Genomic DNA, 18,204 nt, shown 5'->3' with positions numbered 1-18,204 from the left:
CAGTGAGTGACCGTGGAAGGTCTGGAATCTCAGTGAGTGACCGTAGAAGGTCTGGAATCTCAGTGAGTGACCATGGAAGGTCTGGAATCTCAGTGAGTGACCATGGAAGGTCTGGAATCTCAGTGGGTGACCGTTTTAGCTCTGGAATCTCAGTGAGTGACCTTGGAAGGTCTGGAATCTCAGTGAGTGACCATGGAAGGTCTGGAATCTCAGTGGGTGACCAAGGAAGGTCTTGAATCTCAGTGAGTGACCGTGGAAGGTCTGGAATCTCAGTGGGTGACCGTTTTAGCTCTGGAATCTCAGTGAGTGACCATGAAAGGTCTGGAATCTCAGTGAGTGACCATGGAAGGTCTGGAATCTCAGTGGGTGACCATGGAAGGTCTGGAATCTCAGTGAGTGACCATGGAAGGTCTGGAATCTCAGTGAGTGACCATGGAAGGTCTGGAATCTCAGTGGGTGACCAAGGAAGGTCTTGAATCTCAGCGAGTGACCGTAGGAGGTCTGGAATCTCAGTGAGTGGCCATGGAAGGTCTGGAATCTCAGTGAGTGACCATGGAAGGTTTGGAATCTCAGTGAGTGACTGTGGAAGGTCTGGAATCTCAGTAGTGACCGTGGAAGGTCTGGAATCTCAGTGAGTGACCATGGAAGGTCTGGAATCTCAGTGAGTGACCATGGAAGGTCTGGAATCGCAGTGAGTGACCATGAAAGGTCTGGAATCTCAGTGAGTGACCGTAGAAGCTCTGGAATCTCAGTGAGTGACCATGAAAGGTCTGGAATCTCAGTGAGTGACCATGGAAGGTCTGGAATCTCAGTGAGTGACCATGGACGGTCTGGAATCTCAGTGGGCGACCATGGAAGGTCTGGAATCTCAGTGAGTGACTGAGGAAGGTCTGGAATCTCAGTGAGTGACCATGGAAGGTCTGGAATCTCAGTGAGTGACCGTAGAAGCTCTGGAATCTCAGTGAGTGACCATGGAAGCTTTGGAATCTCAGTGAGTGACCATGAAAGGTCTGGAATCTCAGTGAGTGACCATGGAAGGTCTGGAATCTCAGTGAGTGACCATGGAAAGTCTGGAATCTCAGTGAGTGACCATGGAAGGTCTGGAATCTCAGTGAGTGACCATGAAAGGTCTGGAATCTCAGTGAGTGACCATGAAAGGTCTGGAATCTCAGTGAGTGACTGTAGAAGGTCTAGAATCTCAGTGAGTGCCCGTGGAAGCTCTGGAATCTCAGTGAGTGACCATGGAAGGTCTGGAATCTCAGTGAGTGACCGTAGAAGCTCTGGAATCTCAGTGAGTGACCGTGGAAGGTCTGGAATCTCAGTGAGTGACCGTAGAAGGTCTGGAATCTCAGTGAGTGACCATGGAAGGTCTGGAATCTCAGTGAGTGACCATGCAAGTCTGGAATCTCAGTGAGTGACCATGGAAGGTCTGAAATCTCAGTGAGTGACCATGGATGGTCTGGAATCTCAGTGAGTGACCGTAGAAGGTCTGGAATCTCAGTGAGTGACCATGGAAGGTCTGGAATCTCAGTGAGTGACCATGGAAGGTCTGGAATCTCAGTGAGTGACCATGGAAGGTCTGGAATCTCAGTGAGTGACCATGGAATGTCTGGAATCTTAGTGACCATGGAAGGTCATAGATGTCATAGATGTTTACAGCATGGAAACAGGCCCTTTGGCCCAACTTGTCCATGCCGCCCAGCTTCTATCACTAAGCCAGTCCCACTTGCCTGCATTTGGCCCATATCCCTCTCTACCCACCCTGCCCTGTGAAGGATTCTGATTTATCCAAAGCCTCGAGGCCTGCCGGTTTCAACAACATGTAGGCTTCGATTTTCTTCAACTTGTCAAACAGACTGGTGTAGTAGTATACTGGTGCACAAGTTATTGGCAATATGTGAATGAAGGCACATTTTACACAAGTAACTACACTGAAGTATCATTCGATCAGGATATTAACTTTGCTACCCAACATATGATATGTGACCCATGGATTGTAACAGTAAAACTGCAAGTTAACTGATTTGGTACTGTAATCACCTCGATCTGCACTTTTGTCTGTAAAGCTCAGTCACATCACACCGTGTATAAGCCATCAAAAAAAACAGAATGCCAACTTTACTTATAGAATCTATGGTACGGAGACAGGCCCTTTGGCCCAAACTAGTCCATGCCAACCAAAAAGCCCATCTAAGCTAACCCCATTTGCCTGCATTTGCCCCATATCCCTCTAAACCTTTCCTCTCCATGTATCTGTCCAAATGCCTTTTAAATGTTGCCAATGTCCCCGCCTCAACCACTTCCTCTGGCAGCTCTTCCACATACGTACTATCCTCTGTGTAAAAAAGTTGTTCCTCAGGTTTCCATTAATTATTTCCCCTCTTAACTTAAACCTATGCCCTCTGGTTCTTGATTCCCCATTCATGCTATTCATGTCTCTCATGGTCTTATACACCTCTCTAAGGTCAACACTCAGTCTTCTACGCTCCAAAGAAAATGTCCAATCTCTCCTGAGAAACTCAGTTCCTTGAGTCCTGGCAACGTCTTTGTCAATCTGTTCTGCACTCTCTCCAGTTTAATAACATCTTTCCTATAGCAAGGCGACCAGAACTGATCACAATACTCCAGGTGCGGCGTCACTAACATCCTGTACAACTGCAACATAACTTCCCAACTTCTATACTCAATGTCCCGCCTGATGAATGCCAGCATGCCAGAAGCTTTCTTCACTACCCTATTTACCTGTGACTCCACCTTTAGAGAACCATGCACCTGAACTCCAAGGTCCCTCCGTTGCATGATATTTGCTAAGGTCCTACCATTCACCATGAAAGTTCTACCTTGATTTGACTTTCCAAAATGCAACATCTTACACTTATTTGTATTTAACTCCATTTGCCATTTCTCAGCCCACTTCCCCAGCTGATCAAGACCCTGCGGCAATTTTTCTAATCTTTCTCACTTTCTACAAAACCACCTATTTTTGTGTCATCTGCAAACTTACTGCCTTGTGCATTCTTATCCAATTCATTGATATAGGTAACAAACAGCAATGGGCCCAGCACAGACCCCTAAGGCACACCACTAGTCACAGGCCTCCAGTCCGACAAGCATCCACCATTATCCTCTGCTTCCTCCATTAAGCCAATTGTATATCTGATATGCCAGCTCTCCCCGGATTCTGTGCAATCTGGCCTTCTAGAGAAGCCTACCATGTGAAAGTTTGTCAAAGGCCTTACTGAAGTCCATGTAGACTACGTCTACCGCCCTGCCCTGATCAACCTTCCTGGTCACTTCACCAAAGAACTCTAACAAATTTGTAAGGCATGGTCTTCCAAGATCAAGAAGTTATTTGAATAAAAACATTAATTCTGGTTGTTACCAACAGAAATTTTGCTCACGCATGATAAATATTCACAATGAATAGCTAAAACAAAGCTCAAATAAATTACTGTAATGAACAATGAACTAATTTGCACCTCCTTTTGGAGTGCAACATGACAACAGACTGCTTCATTCAATCGGTTGCTCTCTGATACTTTCTCCAGTTGCAGCAACCTTTCCAATATCTGAAGTTTCACTACTCACATTATACTCATTGGGACCTGGCGTCATATTTTTGGGATCATCCATTTTCATGGCAATGGGAGGCTGGAACATACTGCTATTCCCCATATGATAATCCATCTTTGATAAAAATGGAGATGAAATATCGTATGCATTTGCTCCTGGAGTCTGAGAAAATCTTTTCCGTCCTTGACGGGGTACCTAAATAATGAGTAAAAAGAAAGAAATCTTATAATTGGAATAGTTATGGAAGGAAGAGCACAATGTGGAAAGGACTCAATGCATTTCAGTCTCTAACTGATGTAGATTTAGATTTATATGGGACTGATTAAGAATTTCCCGTGCAGAAAACGTTGATGATCTGTAAAATGCAGGGCGGAATTCTCCCATCCGTTACTAAGTCCCGTGGTAGGGGAGGGTATCCCACTGCAGAGGCTGATGGGACACCACACCATACCTTCCCTGGCATAATTAATTATGCATCCGAGGGTTTCGCGGCATCATCCATGGAGGGGCGGGTTTGATGGCATACCTGGGTGCCATACTGTAAGGTGCCTGACGTCACTGACACACCATTGGAGGAAGAAGATGGACCTCCAGAAACATTCAGAGGCTGGAAGATGGACCACTTTGAGACACTGAAGATGGAGGATCCACCTGATTGATGCCACCCCGCACCTGCCCCCATCCACTGCCCATCATTGATCCCACCGCTGGGGTTTGGGGGAATTCCACCCACAGATTCTGTTATTTGTCTGTTTTACAGAGGTTGTTTGCATAACGACTCAACCATTTGCAGAACACTTATGACATATAACAAAATTCCCATCAAACAAGAGCTGAATATATCCCTGATATCACAATTACATTATGATAAGAAAATATAAAAACTCACTTTGGATGCAAGTCCACCCATTCCTCTTTTGGAGAGAGAGGTACTGAAGGTTTCAATTGGTCCATGAGCAAAACCATAGGAACCTGGCCCTGGGTTTTCATTCTGTAAAAGAATGTCTGTATAAAAAGCTTATTGATCAAAACAGTAACGTATGATAGTTGTGTATTAATGGATGACAATCACTACCACAGCAGAGATTTTATATTATTCATTCATGAGGTGTTGGATGTTGCTGTCTAGGCCAGCATTCATTTTCCACCCCCAATTGCCCTTGAGATGGTGCTGGTGGTGAGCCACCTTCTTGAACCACTGCATTCTGATATAGGTATACCCACAGTGCTGTTAGGGAGGGAGTTGTAGGATTTTGACTCTGTGATGATAGTTGCAAGCCAAAACGATCTGTGACATGGAGAGAGCAAAGAGGTGCTGGTGTCTGCTGTCCTTCTTCTTCTGGGTGGTAGGGGTCAAGGGTTTGAAAGGCACTGTTGAAGAACCTTGATAAGTTGTTGCAGTGAATCATGTAGATGATAATGATATACAGTTTGGCCGCAGTGCACCGATATTGGAAGGAATGTATGTTTAAGGTGGTAGAAGGTGTTCTGATCAAGTGGGCTGCTTTGTCCTGGATAGCGTTGAGCTTCTTCAGTGTTGTTGAAGTTACACTCATCCAAGCAAGATGAGAGTATTTCATCACACACTTGGTTTGTGCCAAGGTCAGGCTTTGGAGGGAGAGTCAGCGGGCGAGTTAATCACCACAGATTACCCAGTTTCTGACTTGTCCTTTGTCACAGTATTAGTATGGCTGCTCCAGTTTCTGTCCAATGGTGACTCATCAGGTTGTGTGGATTTCAGTAATGGCAATGCCACTGAATGTCAAGGGAAGTTATTTAGACTTTCTTTTGTTGGTGATTGTTATTGTCTGGCACTTATATAGTGCAAATGTTACTTGCCATTCACCAGCCAATCCCTTTGCCTAGGTCTTGCCAGATGCACAGATTGCATTAATTTCGAACACATTATGAATGGAACTGAATGCTATAATTTGAAATGAACATCCCCATTCTGTTCTTAAGATGGAAGGATGCTCATTGATAAGTTAGCTGAAGTTGGGCCTAAGACACAGCTCTGAAAACCCCCTGCAGTGCTAAAGAGCTGGCTTTTAAAGCAGACCAAGGCAGGCCAGCAGCACGGGTTCAATTCCCGTACCAGCCTCCCCGAACAGGCGCCGGAATGTGGCGACTAGGGGTTTTTCACAGTAACTTCATTTGAAGCCTACTTGTGACAAGCGATTTTAATTTCATTTTAATTTCATTTCAGTGATGTCATCAGGACTGAGGTGATTGGCCTCCAACAACCACAACCATCTTCCTCCTTGCTAGGTATGACTCCAACCAGGCGATAGTTTTCGCCGATTCACGTTGACTTCAGTTTTACTAGGGCTCCTTCATAGGAATCATAGAATTTCTACAGTGCAGAAGCAGGCCATTCGGCCCATCGGGTTTTCACCGATCTTTCGAATGAGCACTCTACCCATGTCCACCCTGCCCTATCCTTGTAACCCAACCCACACATCCCTGGACACTGAAGGGCAATTTATCATGGCCAATCCTTCTAAGCCGCACATCTTTGGACTATGAGAGGAATTTGGAGCAACCGGAGGAAATCCATGCAGACATGGGGAGAACGTAAAAACATCATACAGGCAGTGACCCAAGGCTGGAATTGAACCCAGGTCCCTGGTGCTGTGAGGCTAACCACTGTGCCACTGAGCCGCGTCGATGCCACACAGTGCCAGATGTTGCCTTAATGCCAATGGCAGTCATTCTCACCTCAGGGGCGTCATTCTCCGCCGGTGGGAGTCTCCGTTTTGCCGGCGCCCGGGGGTTTCCCGACGGCGTGGGGCTGCCCCACAATGGGAAACCCCATTGACCGGCCGGTGTTACGGAGACTCCCGCCGGCCGGTCGGGGCAGAAATGTGGCGGGGCGGGTAGGCGAATTTCGCCCCAGGTTTGTAATTCAATTGTTAGTCCAAATTTGGGCCAAAGTTATAATGAGGTCTGAAGCCCTGGTGTAATTGAAATTGTGCATCTGTGAGCAGGTTATTGGATCAGTGATTGCAGGAGAGTCTGGGAACAAATGGGAAAGTAGTGTCAGAGAGGTAAGTGCCCAATTCTCTCAACTTTAGACAAGAAGAAATCCAATTCCCTTCACCATTGGTGTTTCCATTTACAGATAAATGATGGACAGTCAAACCAAATAAAGCTTGTTTTCACCTGATTCATTAACCTGTGACAGGGTATTAACCAATCACTCGTTTCTTTGTATTCGAGACCATGTAGTGAATTTTCAAAGTTGCAAAGAGCAGAACTGCAATGGCTGAAGGGGCAGAAGAGAACCACAGTGCCAAAAATGATATGAAACAGGAATAACAAATCAACACCAGGGGACTGATTAAAGGATTGATTTTACATTCAACAATTTATTTTAACTCATCCAATTCGAGTCATCCCATATGATCTCAGAAAATGCTGAATGCACTAGATACAGCAAAGGCTATGGGCCCTGACAGCATTCTGGACTGTAGTGCTGAAGGCCATTACCAAAGATGTTTCACTATAGGTACAATACTGGCATCTACCCGACAATGTGGAAAATTGTCCAGGTATGTTGATCATGTCCATCTCCAGACTTAATTATTCCAATGTTCCCTTTCTTGTCCCCCACCCTCTACAAATTCTAATTTCTCCAAAAAGAAGATACATGAATCCCTTCCCAAACGGAATTCCCTTTGGTTAACTGAATCTTTCTGCTCCTGCAGGAGTGGATTTGAAGGCAGCAGCAGGAGAAAGGTTGGAAATATTAGTGTCAGGTAAGCAGGCCAACACGTCCCCTACTCTGGGCGATCTTCCCATGTGGTACGTCATCACTGCCAGAGGCTAACCACCCAGCAGTAATGGGCACCCAATCTACAAATTTAACAACCCATTTGTGTGCTCCCCCACTTTGAGGACCAGGCCTGGCAGGGGCCTGACAGTTTCTTGCCAGTAGCCAGCCCTTATATTCTGGCCTTAATCATGGGTCTACTTTGTGGTAATTAATCAGAGGCCTTTTGAAAATCAAAATACATAGAATCTACTTCACTTCCCTAATCTACCCTTTCCGTTAGCTCGTCAAAGAATAAAATAATGGTGATTATGCCTGATCTTCCCTTTTGAAATCTGTGCTGAAATCTTTCATTTTTTTCCATCACATCTTTGAATGAGGATTCCCTTATCTTTCCCACAAGTGGCATGAATTTAATTGGTCCATAGTTTCCTGAACTCATTCGATCTCCCTTTTAAAACATATGAATTGCATTAACTATCCTGATTGCATCAGATCTATTGTTGGAGCTACATTCCAGGCAAGTGTAGAGTATTCTATCACATCACTGACTAATGCCCTGAAGATGGGGGATAGGCTTTGGGAAGGCATAGGTGAGTTAATCACTGCAGAATGTAGTATAAGGGTATCTGGTATAGCAAGGGATAATGTGGGGCTGGGAAACAGTACTGACCACAGTGTGATGTAAAGAGATGCATGACCTGAGACTAGAGAGAGTTGTTGGCTGGACAAAGACCCATGTAGAAGCAAGCACGGATTTAGCTAATTGCTTGGGCTATATCCTGTATATAGGTACATATTTACGTGTTATGATATTTAACCATACAAGACTCGGAACACCTTTGTAAGAACTACTGAACACCTAGCAGGCAACAACTAAACTTTCCAGCTTGGGAATTTATTTGTACATTTCCATGACAGTCATTGATTTGGAGGAGGAGTTTGGAGTTCACGTTGATGAAACAAAGATATGGACAATTACAACCTCAGGCATTTGGGATCCACCCACCTTTGTCCCAGGAGCTTTTGTAAGGCCTATAGGCACACCTTCTTGGGAATATCTGAAGAAACCTGTCTTAGTTATTTAAGTTTCATAAAGGAGGCTGTCACGGAGGTGCAGTTTCATTAGACACAACTTTGAGACAAATTGCACCACACAACAGCTTTATCCATAATTGTAATCACCATTGCACTGAATTTTCATAGAATTTTGACAGTGCAGCAAGAGGCCATTTGGCCCATCACGTCTGCACCGACCCTCTGAAAGAGCATCCTACCTAGGCCCACATCCCCACCCTATCCCCGTAACATCACCTAACCTGCACATCCCTGGACATCAAGAGGCAATTTAGCATGGCCAATCTACCTAACCTGCACATCTTTGGACTGTGGGAGGAAACCGGAACGCCTGGAGGAAACGCACGCAGGCACGGGGAGAACGTGCAAACACCACATAGACAGACCTGAGGTCAGAATTGAACCCAGGTCCCTGGCACTGTGAGGCAGCAGTGCTAACCACTGTCACCATGCTGCCCTAGAATTTTCATTCTCCTAATCCGGAATAGTAGTTCTAATCCATTTATAGTAGAATTTTCATGCTACTAATCCCTTTAAGCCACCATGAAAATATTTGCTAAATTCACTAGTTCTCTGTATACTAATGTATCTAAATCATGGCAGAAGCATTCTTTCATATTATCTCATATTCTCTTTATAAAGTGAAAGCAGCGCACAATGCCATAGAGTTTTTACCAATGGCAGCTTCTTAAAAGTGCATTGATTTGACCACAGCCCAAAATAATAACCCCATAGCTTAAATAAACAGAAAAGGGTTGCATGCTATTAATATGCAGGTAATCTTGGACAAGGGAGTTTTGGGGGCACTGTGGATAGCATCCCTGCCTCTGAGTCAGAAGCTTTGAGTTTGAGTCCCACTCCACAGGAGCTGTGTTCATCAAGCGGCCAAAGAGATTGGTTATCAACCTGTAAATCCCCCCAATACACCTATGGCAGGTGATAAAAGTCCACTGGTCAGCCATGCTTGACGTGGAGAGATGCCTCTCAAGATATTGGGTGCGATTTAATGGCCACACTGTGTCTGTAAAAGTAGCTTACCATGGTGCAGCGTGGCCGATAGAAGAATGGTGAGGGGGGGGGGGGGCACTCTCAGGATCTACCTCGCTCGCAACACCTTGCAAGATCAACCACGATCTCGCGAGATGTTGAAAGATCGCTTTTTAGCAAATCTGCTTAAAGCTAGTCTCACATTAATGTGCAGGCGCCTGAGTTACCTGAGGTATGGGATCAATCTCCCTCACCTCGGAGATCTTGGGTGAGTGGTGTTCAGTACTGGGTTCCAGAAACGGGGACCAGGTGGAATGGCACTCATGGGGGTCTCCCAGGAGATCGGAGGCTTTGGGCAGTGTGGCACCCTGGCACTGCTGGTATCACCTGGGCACCCTTGCACTGCCAGCCTGGCACCCTGGCAGTGCCACTTGGGTGCCAGCTTGGCACAGCCAAGATGCCAAATGGCACTGCTAGATGGCAGGAGCACTTGTCAGGGTGCAAGGTTGGCACTGCTAAGCTGGCATTTGTTTACGGGTGCGATTGGGCCAGACATACCCTGTGTCGGGGGGTGCGGGTATCCTCCCATAGGGGTTTTGAGGGAGGGGGGTCATTGCAAGTGCCAGGAAACACATCGCTAAACATGCTCGCAATTGGACTTTGCTCCCATTTAGTTAAATCGCGCTCATAGTCTCTGAAGACCAATTACAGGAAAAACTGGCCATGGAAACCGGCATAAGCATGTGTTTTGTCTGCACTATGTGTCATTAGATGCAGGAAGTGTCTGAGTCTAACCTTGGACAATAGGAATTGAACTATGCAAGTTAATGTGTGATACCCTGAGAGTAATTATTTTGTATCAGTCTGCTATGCCAATATTGTTTGAAAGAATCCTGACAAACGGCGAACGTTTTGGACTGCACAGGTAGGTTGGTACAACCCCCAGGGTGGACAGGGTCATGCTTGGAGTGGTTCGGGAAGGAGTGACTCCTTGTCTTGGGTGAACAGGGGGGGCGGTGTTCCCTTGTGGATGGGATGGACTTGAATCTATGAATGTATTTTGGTGCCCAATCTGTCAGGAGCTGGGGTTGCTGGAGAGTGACCCATTTCCGGGACTCATTTTGACAATGTGTCAAAATATATGTGTTGTAACCTGCCTACTTACCATTGGCTGGGGACTAATGACTATCCCACAATCCTGTGGGAGTATGAGCTTCCCCAATGAGGGGGGCGGAGAAACCACTAGTAAACTCCTAGTATAAATAAAGCTGGCCAGTTCAGGAACCAGCAGGAAGGAGTATGTAGCAAGGGAAGTTACTGCTACTGTTATGTATATATGTTATAGTAAATAAATGTTATTACTTTGTATCCTTAAAACTCGTGCTGGATTCTTCGTGGCCCTTACAAAAATATGGCAGGAAATCCTGGCAGCGTGGCCAGTGGGCTACACTTGGCTTTTCCCGCCTGGCTTGACACATTGTTAAAGAAAAGAGAAAATTCCGCCCCAGGACTTAATTTGAGCACAAGAATCAAGGCTAATGCTCCAGTGCAGTATTGAGGGAGTGCTGTACTGTGTGAGGTGCTGTCTTCTACACATGATGTTAAACCAAGGCCCTATCTGCCTGCTCAGCTGGATGTAAAAGATCCTCTGGTCATGCTTCAGGGGAGACGGTGGTGTAGTAGTAATGTCACTGGACTGGTAATCCAGAGGCCCAGGCCTGTGTGTTGGGGTCATGCGTTCACAATCCCACCATGGCAGTGGGTGGAATTTAAATCCATTTCACAAAGATCAGGAATTGAAAGTCTGTCACAGGAATGGTGGCCACAAAACTAAATTATTTTAAGGAAGGAAATTTGCCATCCTTATCTGGTCAGGCCTACATGTGGCTCCATACTCCTAGCAATGTGGTTGAATCGGAAATGGCCGGGTAAGCCATTCAGTTGTGGAAATAAGGGGTTGGCCAGCGACACTCGCCTTCTCTGAAAGAAAATGAATAAAAGGTACCATTTTCTCCAGCTCAAAACTTGTCACTCATCTAATAATGTTAAAATTGGACTCCATCTATATATTGCAAGGACAACTGGAATTCAGTCTGTTTAGTTATGTCCATAGATGAACATAGAGTCATAGAGCTTTACAGCACAGAAAGAGGCCCTTCAGCCCATTGTGTCTGCCGGCCATCAAGCATCTATCTGTTCTTTTATTTTTTTGGTTTTTTTCTTGATTTAGCACCAATTTATTCTAATTCCACCTTCCAGCACTTGGTCTGTAGACTTGTATGTTTTGACATTTCGAATGCTCATCGAAATGTGTCTTAAATGTTGTGAGGGTTCCCATCATCGACACCATTTCTGACTCTGTCCTTTGCTGTTACTCCTGGCTGTCATCTGGTGCTTTGGTGGTGGAACTCAGCCGAATACTGTTGGCAACAAGTCTCCTGATGGCTTTGCAAGATCAGGGAATTTTACCCGCAGCATGTTACGGAGTTCCATGACTCTGAACAACAGTGGCAGCTGGTAGGAGCCAGGAGTGGTGTTGAAGGAAGAGGGCAGAATGGGGATCGTGTGAACCCGAAGTTGGGGAGGGAGACCGCCAGTGGTAGCTGGGAGACAGGCAGGAGTGTGAATATAAAATGCCCCCAGGGTAAGAGGCTATGATCTAATAGGGAGATCTTCTGGCGATAGTGATTGGCAAACTGGAAATCTTAAAAGAGGGGTGGACTATATTTTCAGCAGAAGTTTCACATACCTGGCAGAAATGTTTCCCCATTCTTTGACAAACACTACCTGCCCCTAATCTGCACAGTTCACAGGCTAACCAAGCGTTATTAGAAAAACACTGTTAAATTCCTTTCACCTCTGGCAGGTTTTGCCATCTGGTGACTCATCTGAGAGCTCATTAAACTCTACAGATTTTAAACAAACGCATTTGTTCAGCAGCAACTGGGTTTGATCAGTAAAGTAAACTTTGTAACTGTCTGAACTGTTTGCACATTGTGACTTGTATTCAGGTCTGCGGCTAGTGCCTAATTTGGATATTTTCAATTCCTTCCTCCTCCCATGGTCACCTGTGCCTGGGGTGCATATTCTTGGTACCCTTCATTCATCATCCACAAACAACCACTCAGTGAAATCATTTACATAATGTCAGCTTCTGCATGCAGATTGCTCACAGTCAATTCTACCTCTCTGCCACCTTACTGCCTCCAGTACTGTTGCTGTAAAATTTAACTACCTATATCTAACTTTAAATCCTGATGTGTTATACGTTTCTACAGCTCAATGATGGCAAAGCTGGGGCCATCCAGTACCTTGACATCATTTTTTCAGCCTTCATAAAATTTCTCGATGTTTGTAGGTTGAGTCCAATGGTGCTTAAGGTTCCTTTCACCCCGATCTGAGTCTTCAAACCCACCAGTACTTTCTTTGTCCTCCCCTCTCTTACTACCATCAGTGCTAAAGCCCACATTCATGTCGTTGACACTTCACAGTGCAACTTCTGAAATGATCACTTTGTCAGCTTTTAGCCTGTGCAAATTTCAACTGACCCAGAATTCCGCAGCCCAAGTCCCATCCCACGTAGAGCCACAGTCCACCCTCCACCCCCACACTCTCTGCACCATCAAATCAACTTCAAAATCCTCAATCTTCATTTTGAAATCTTCTCCCAGCCTCACCCAGTAATCTTTTCCGGCCATACATTCCAACCCACACCTTCCATTCCTCTTGATAGCTGCTTGTCTCCCTCCTCCTCTACTCCACAATTGCAGTTAGAATCTTTGAGCTATTCCGCCCATCTCTGTTTGAACTCTTATTCACAAACCATTTCATCACCTGGCACCACAAACAAGAAGCAACAAGCTCAATAAAGGTGATTATGAAGACATTTACGTCGCCTTCAAATGACTGCGTGGCGCCCAATTACGCTTGTGTTGAAAAGTAACACAATTTGAGTGGAACCAATGTGCAGGGGTACGGGAAGGGGGGGGGGGGGAGGGGGGGGGGAGGCAGGAGAATGGCAGTAAGTCATAATGTTCATTTGGAGAGCCAGTGTACGCACGGTGGACCGAATGGCCTCCTCCTGCGTCGTAACAATTCTGTGATCCTCGAGAAGCCTGGGAATTCCACAGAACACACCTAATGTCATTTGTTTAACCGGTTTTACATGCAGTGGATTTGGAAAAGAAATACATTTAAATAAAAAACAAAAGTGCTGGAAAGTACAGCATTGGTGGAGCGAGAAGGGAAACAGAGTTAACGTTTTGATATGACTCTTCATATTGGGAACAAAACGTTTATTTCTGTTCCTCTCTCCGCTGATTCTGCCAGTTTTGTCAGCACTTCCTGTTTTTATTTCAGATTTCCAGCATCCGTGGTATTTTGCTTTTATTTTGGGTACATTCAAAATGCTGGCTTTCAAAATTGGTGTTCATCTCCGGGCGGCGCATGCGCGGGAGCGTTAGCGGCCGCTGACGGCATTCCCGCACATGCGCAGTGGAGGGAGTCTCTTCTGCCTCCGCCATGGTGGAGACCGTGGCGGAGGCGGAAGGGAAAGAGTGCCCCCACGGCACAGGCCCGCCCACGGATCGGTGGGCCCCGATCGCAGGCCAGGCCACCGTGGGGGCACCCCCCAGGGCCAGATCACCCCGCGCCCCCCCAGGACCCCGGAGCCTGCCCAGGCCGCCTTGTCCCGCCATTCAAAAGGTGGTTTAATCTAAAGGCGGGACAGGCAATTTATCGAAGTCTCCGGCACCGGATATTCGGCGGGGGTGGGAATCGCGCCGCGCCGGTTGGCGGGCCCCCCCGCTCGATTCTCCAGCCCGGATGGGCCGAAGTACCGCCGCTAAAATGCCTGTCCCGCCGGCGTCAATTAAACCACCTACCTTACCGGCGGGACAAGGTGGCGCGGGCGGGCTCCGGTGTCCTGGGGGGGCGCGGGGCGATCTGGCCCCGGGGGGGTGCCCCCACGGTGGCCTGGCCCGCGATCGGGGCCCACCGATCCGCGGGCGCGCCTGTGCCGTGGGGGCACTCTTTCCCTTTTGCCTCCGCCACGGTCTCCACCATGGCGGAGGCGGCAGGGACTCCCTCCACTGCGCATGCGTGGGAAACTGTCAGCGGCCGCTGACGCTCCCGCGCATGCGCCGCCCGGAGATGTAATTTCCGCGCCAGCTGGCGGGGCACCAAAGGCCTTTTCCGCCAGCTGGCGGGGCGGAAATTCCTCCGGCGCCGACCTAGCCCCTCAATGTTGGGGCTCGGCCCCAAAAGATGCGGAGCATTCCGCACCTTTCGGGCGGCGCGATGCCCGTCTGATTTGCGCCGTTTTGGGCGCCAGTCGGCGGACATCGCGCCGTTTCCGGAGAATTCCGCCCCTTATGTCCATTACATCTTTGTCAAATCTCTCCTGAGCTGTCACTTATCCCTGACCTGCTATTTTGCGCCACCCTCTCTCTCCTCAGCAGTATAAAACCCACCACATTACTAACTCGCTCCAGCTCTGAAGAAGTCAAATCGGATTCGAAACTTGGGCTGGATTCTCCCACCCCACCCATCGCATGAATGCCAGGGGCGAGCCGTATACAATGGAGAGCTCTGTTGACCTCGGGCCCGGTGACCAGAGAATCCCGCCCACTCTGTTTCTCACTCCCCAGATACTGCCAGGCCTGCTGAGATTTTCCAGCGTTTCCATTCTATTATATCTATTTTTGTGACATTGATTGAGGGACAAATGTTCACCAGGATACACGAGAAACGTCCCTGTGCTTGTTTACAGTTAAATCAGGTTGTTTGCACCATAAATCTGAAGTCATGATCCTGGTGGTCTACTGGGTCTGCACCCACCAGTGTTCATCAGTGCTGGCCCTACTGGAGTCTGTAGAGTCAGTTGGAGTGTATCTAATTTGCAAGGGGAATACTGGCTGGCACGCATGTCACTGCAGATACACTCCCAGCATATGGCTACCCAATGAATCATAGAATAAAATCATTGAATCCCTAAAGTTCAGAAAACGGTCATTGGGCCCATCGAGCCTGCATCGACCCTCGGAAAGAGCACCCTACCTAGACCCACTCCCCCAACCTATCCCTGTAACCCCTCCTAACCTTTGGACACTAAGGACAATTTAACATGGCCAATCCATCTAACCTGCACATCTTTGGACTGTGGGAGGAATACGGAGCACCCGGAGGAAATCCAAGCAGATGGGGAGAACACACAAACTCCAGACATGCATTCGCACAAGATCGGAATCGAACCCGCCTCCCTGGTGCTGTGAGGCAGCAATGCTAACCAGTGTGCCACCATGCCGCTAAAAAAATTGGTAAGTTGGGTGGGAGGTTGCCTGTATCTTATTCCTGATCCCAACCATGTCCCCTTTGGCTCCTGTGCAAGAAGATTTTCTGAATATATTGTTATTTAAATTTAGCCCTGGATTGCCTTTCCACTCTCCAGTGGCACCCACATAATTATCTGGAAGCTATTTTTCTTATGTACCGGGCAAAATGGCCTCCAGTGCAAACTCTTGTCTGGCAGGATTCTTCGTCCTACTGAATGCCATTTGCTTTGTAAAGGGTGGGCAGAATTTTAGTTCCCTACATATCAGACAACCCGTGCATCTGGATCCCTGCCATTTGTCAAGTGGGTCCTATCTCTAACAATGGCAGAGCATCTGAGGCTCCTTCCTGTGCATCTAACCCTTGCTCTATCTGAGCTAGAAGCATCGAATGCGTAAACTATGCAAAACAAAAAGTCCTTTATCTGGATTAAAAAATTCACCACTTTAGCATATATGTACAGTATATGTTTTAAATCAATAATTGAAAAAGAAATTGTTTGTAGTTGCAATCGTTTGGTGGACGTTTGAAGAATTATTACCTGAAAATCATCATCAAATCTTCTTGCCCGAGAACCAAACCCCTTCCTCTCGAGTATTTCATACCTCACAGTTTGATACTTGCTTGGTATTGTAGCAGCGAAAATTGATGATTTCCATCCTACAGAACAGCAATCATAAATAGAGAGATAAGAAAATCTACCCCATTCACCAACTAGGAAAACATAGTCAGAAATAAAGATTTACCATGACACATATTGGATGTTGATGGAATTGGCATCTTGGACGGGATTCTCCGACCCCGCACTGAGTCGGAGAATCGCCGGGGGGGGAGGGGGGCGCGAGTCACGTGACTCCGCCCCGACGACGGTCCGCCGATTCTCCGGTCACCTGAGAATCGGTGCCATTGGCATCGTCGCGGCGCGACGGGCCGAGTGCCCGTCGAGTTAGGCCGAGGCCCGCCGAGTTAGGCCGAGTCCCGCCGGCGCCGTTCACGTGTGGTCCCACTTGGCGGGACCTCGGCGTTCATGTTGCAGGAGGCGGCCTGGTGGTGGGGGAGGGGGGATCTGACCCCGTGGTGGGGCCTCCACGGTGGCCTGGCCCGCGATCGGGCCCTATCGATTGGCGGGTGGGCTTATCCTGGTGGGGGCCTATGTTCCTCCGCGCCGGGTCCCTGTAGCTCTCCGCCATGTTGCGTCGGGGCCGGCGTGGAGGAGGCAACTAGCATGCATGCGCGAAGTCGCGCCAACCCTAGCACGCATGGGCGGACTCGCGGCGCCTGTTCTGACACCGGCATTGGCAGCTGGAGCAGCGTGAGGCTCTCCAGTGCCATGCTGGCCCCCTGTGCGGCGCAGGATCGCTGCTCCTAGCGGCCTGTTGATGCCATTGTAAAATGCGACGGCGTTTACGACAGCGTCAACACTTAGCCTCAGGATCAGAGAATCCCACCCCTTATGTCTGCATTATTCATTGACTGATAGAGATGCAGAATAACTATAGCAAGAGCTTTGTACCCTCTATCCTGGTGTAATTGCATGTCATCCTTTAACAAATGCAAGGCCAGGGTCAAATACATTGGGCTGGATTCTTGGTTTCAGCGGCTAAGTGCCGGCTCGAATTTGTGGGCATTTTACGATGCAAAAATCAGTGCCGACTCCTCACCGATTGGGGACCGGCGAGGGGCTAGCAGCGGCACTGTGAGAAACTCCCGGTTCCTGCGCCAAAAACGGGCACAGAATGGCCGGGTCCCTGGCCGCGCAGGTGCACAGCGATGACACGCAGCGGTCGTGCTGTACAACATGGCGCCGGCCATGCGCAGACCCGACACGCTATCTGCGACCATACAGGCCACCCCCTGGCCTTCCCCCACCAGTCCCCCCTGCCCTTGCGGAAGCCCACCCTGCCAGCGGCATGGATACTGGCCGAGTGTGGCGGCGCTGGACACAGATGCAGCCGCCACACCGGTCCCCGACCTCTGAGACCACACATGTCCCGCACGGACGGGAACTCACCCCATCAGCCAACACCATTGCAACAGCGAGCGGTATGCAACGCGATGACGGCATTTCGGAGGGGGCGTAGACTCGCAAACCAGCGTCAATCTGGCGCCATCCCTGATTGCGGCGTCAGAATCGATTCTCCGCTCAATCGATTTTGTTGCGGTCTGTGGAGAATCCCGCCCATGGCCTACGTCTGAAAACCTGCTTCTGGTTTTTAAGCATCAGTGCAATCTTCATATAAACAGTTCAAACAATTTGAATCCATCAATATCAGATGTGATTTATTCATGTTTTCCTGTCAGGCTACTCTAAAATGTGAACAGATCTCGATTTCCATCGTTGGTGACTGGTGTTCCAATACTGTTTGTGCCACCAAAACAAACTAATTACAATTTTAAAAGATTATTACCCTGATTCAGTAACATTATGAAATTAGAGGTTGGATTTTTCTGCCTTATTCCACACA

The 18,204-nt window shown here is 47.8% G+C and overlaps 1 protein-coding gene across 1 annotated transcript in view; it reads right to left on the bottom strand.

The window, feature by feature from the left end:
- The window catches only part of stpg1 (sperm-tail PG-rich repeat containing 1), a 129,107-nt gene that overhangs the window by 35,960 nt on the left and 74,943 nt on the right, over positions 1-18,204 (bottom strand). Inside the window, exons 3-5 of the mRNA XM_072501131.1 lie at positions 16,281-16,399; positions 4,463-4,564; positions 3,589-3,768 (exon numbers count right to left, since the gene is read on the bottom strand). Of these exons, the coding sequence (XP_072357232.1) occupies positions 3,589-3,768; positions 4,463-4,564; positions 16,281-16,399 (401 nt within the window). The remainder of the gene's footprint in view (positions 1-3,588; positions 3,769-4,462; positions 4,565-16,280; positions 16,400-18,204) is intronic.

This window comes from Scyliorhinus torazame, chromosome 1, assembly GCF_047496885.1.
Source record: "Scyliorhinus torazame isolate Kashiwa2021f chromosome 1, sScyTor2.1, whole genome shotgun sequence".
Taxonomy (NCBI): domain Eukaryota; kingdom Metazoa; phylum Chordata; class Chondrichthyes; order Carcharhiniformes; family Scyliorhinidae; genus Scyliorhinus; species Scyliorhinus torazame.
Note: the sequence above shows the minus strand (reverse complement) of the source record. Positions and strands in the feature narration are given on the sequence as shown.